This window comes from Rhamphochromis sp. 'chilingali' (genome assembly GCF_963969265.1).
Source record: "Rhamphochromis sp. 'chilingali' genome assembly, chromosome: 1".
NCBI classification, from domain to species: Eukaryota; Metazoa; Chordata; class Actinopteri; order Cichliformes; family Cichlidae; genus Rhamphochromis; species Rhamphochromis sp. 'chilingali'.
The window spans coordinates 65,831,269-65,834,560 of NC_137929.1; the positions used below are offsets into that span (position 1 = coordinate 65,831,269).

The 3,292-nt window shown below is 42.9% G+C and overlaps 1 protein-coding gene across 1 annotated transcript; it reads left to right on the forward strand.

Moving 5' to 3' along the window:
• Nucleotides 1–1,995, forward strand: LOC308405250 (nuclear factor 7, ovary-like). Its single transcript, XM_080895751.1, has one exon. The coding sequence runs from the start codon at nt 125–127 to the stop codon at nt 1,499–1,501; it is 1,377 nt and encodes a 458-aa protein (XP_080751877.1). The 5' UTR covers nt 1–124; the 3' UTR covers nt 1,502–1,995.
• Nucleotides 1,996–3,292: the final 1,297 nt, after the last annotated feature.

The window sequence follows — 3,292 nt, forward strand, 5'->3', positions numbered from 1 at the left end:
CTGAATGTGAGTTTGAGCAAAAACACGACTCAAAGGAAGTTTCAGTGAAGGTGGTAGAAGAGGGAGGGGAGCCAGGACTGACTGTACTGCCTGTCTGCTGTTTTCAGCTTCACTCACAGACTCAATGGCTTCCAGATCAGAGGAGGATCTCTGCTGTCCGGTCTGTCAGGAGGTCTTCAGATATCCTGTTCTTCTGTCATGTAGCCACAGCTTCTGTAAAGACTGTCTGAAGAGACGGTGGAGAGAGAGACCAACACACGAGTGTCCAGTTTGTAAGGAAATATCAGTGGATGATCCACCTTCAAACCTGGCTTTAAAGAACCTGTGTGAGTCGTTCTTACAGGAGAGAGATCAGAGAGCTTCAGAGGCTCTCTGCAGTCTGCACTCTGAGAAACTCAAACTCTTCTGTCTGGACCATCAGCAGCCAGTGTGTGTCATCTGCAGAGACTCAGAAAAACACACCAATCACAGATTCAGACCCATCGATGAAGCTGCACAACAACACAAGAAGGAACTTCAGGAAACTCTGGAGCCCTTAAAGAAGAAGTTAAAGGTTTGTGAGGAAGTTCAAGTGAAGTTTGATCAAACAGCAGAACACATTAAGGTCCAGGCCCGACACACAGAGAGGCAGATTAAGGAGCAGTTTAAGAAGCTTCACCAGTTTCTAGCAGAGGAAGAGGAGGCCAGGCTGGCTGCACTGAGGGAGGAAAAGGAGCAGAAGAGTGGGATGATGAAGGAGAAGATGGAGGCTCTGAGCAGAGAGATAGCAGCTCTTTCAGACACAGTCAGAGCCACAGAGGAGGAGCTGAGAGCTGAAGACGTCTCATTCCTGCACAACTACAAGGCTGCAGTGGAAAGAGTCCAGCGCTGCCCCCTGCTGGATGATCCACAGCTGCCCTCAGGAGCTCTGATAGACCAGGCCAAACACCTGGGCAACCTGACCTTCAACATCTGGAACAACATGAAGGACGTGGTCTCCTACACTCCTCTCATTCTGGACCCAAACACTGCTCATCCAAACCTCATCCTGTCTGAAGATCTGACCAGTGTGACTGAAGGAGAGAGGCAGCAGCTTCCTGATAATCCAGAGAGGTTTGAATTATTCAGCTCTGTCCTGGGCTCTGAGGGCTTTAACTCAGGGACTCACAACTGGGATGTTGATGTTGGAGACAGTAAATGGTGGGGACTGGGTGTATTTGCAGAGTCTGTGCAGAGGAAGGGAATCATGCTGTCTGGATTATGGAGAATAGGTTTCTTTTTAGGTAAATATTCAGCGCGTTCACCATCAGCAGATTCTGCTCTCTCAGTCCAGAAGAAGTTCCAGAGGATCAGAGTGAATCTGGACTGGAACAGAGGAAAGCTGTCGTTCTCTGATCCTGATACTAACACACACATACACACCTTCACACACACTTTCACTCACAGGATGTTCCCATGTATTAGCACTGTTGGTAAAGTGAAGGTGTGTCCGTTGAAGGTGTCAGTGCAGCACATGAGTTGAGGATGATGATGTTTCTCATGTTGTTTTCTGTCAGTGAGTTGAAGCTGTTAAACTGCAGCTGTCCTCCTGCTGCCTCGTTGTTCCAAAGCTCTTTGTTTCTCTTTTAGTTCTCACTGTTTCTTTCTTTCTGATTTAGTTTGCTGGGATATGGACTGACATGTGTTGAATGGGAGGAGCAGTTTGTTGTTGTCTTCTTGTCTGTTTATGACAACAATAAATATATTATTGAAACAATGATTCATGTTTAACTCCATACATGAAATGTTTCTGATATTTAAATTGTGGTTGTTTGTATTTAATTTACTTTGTCTGATTACAATGAAAATTAGATCCTTCTATTGTGGAAGTAATGAGTCAGTAAACTGGAAAATGTAAAGGAAATCACGTTTAGGCAAAACCTGTTAAAAAACAATTTTAAAAAATCAAGTGCTTTCTTTGAACTTTCAGGTGTTTTCTTTTGTGTCCTCTATATTAAAAGTGCCAACATTACAACAATATGTCAGACGTTATTAGCCATGTATGGGCCCAAACTCCACTGCAAAAGTGCAATAATATGATCACTGCAGCATTACCGAGAGTTGAAAAACTGTCTAAATTTGTTCATCTGTAATAATATGATCAGTGTGGCTGCTTTGCCAGGTGTAACAATTAAGTTTAACATCCAGGCATCCATGAAAACTGAATTTATGAAATTTAACGGAGTTAGAAGTTAGCAGGGAGTTAGCTCGCTAGCTTCCATCTAAATATAATATACCATGTTCTGACTGGGAGATTTACTAAACAAATTAAAACGTACAACTCTGCTATCACTTCCAACATAAATGACAAAAGGAATGTAAACAGCAGCGACGTTTGTAGGGTTACTGAAGTTGGGCTAGCTGGTATATAATGATGTGCTATTTGATCGCTAGCGCGACAAGCTATGTTAGCATAAGATAAACAGTAAAGCTGGAGGACGAACGCTAACAAACGGTGGACTTTTTTCCACTCGATAAAGGTTAATATGAGGGTTCCTAATGGCTAGGAGCAATGCTCCTTCTAAGCTGCGCGCGTGCGCTAGTGAAAAGGCTCTTAGAGCCGGATCTTTGACGTGAACGACGAGAGCTGGCTCCTTATCCGGTTGTTCAGTGATGACGCGACGAATCCTACTTCCGGGTCTAAAGTAGTCTGCGTTTAATATGGCTTTTGTGTTGTTAACATGTTTAATGTTATGTATTTTCTTCTATTTGACCTCAAAAAGCTCCTAAAACAGTCAGTGATCACTGTTGACCTCCCTCGGATTTTATTACAGCTAATCATTTATTTAAGCTCAGTTTTTAAAACCTTAGGATGTAACTACAGCCCAGCCCATGCAGCAGTATATGAATGACTAACCTCGTATTGTGGATGGATTGTTCTCCTGGGTGAAGTTTTACAGCATCCTGCTATGCGATTACATTTGTTCCTGACCACCGAGAACACTCACGTTAACTTTTATCGAGTGGAAAAAAGTTAGCTTGTTTATATTATGCTAACATAGCTGTGTCGCTAGCGGTCACGTAGCACATCATTATATACCAGCTAGCCCAACTTCAGTAACCTTACAAACGTCACTGCTGTTTAGTTTTCTGTCTTCATTTATGCTGCAAGTGATAGCAGAGCTGTACGTTTTAATTTGTTTCCAAAACCCCGCAGTCAGGACATGCTATATTGTATTTAGATAGAAGCTAGCGAGCTAACTTCCTGCTAACTTCTAACTCCGTTAAATGTCATAAATTCAGTTTTCATGGATGCCTGGATGTTAAACTCAAT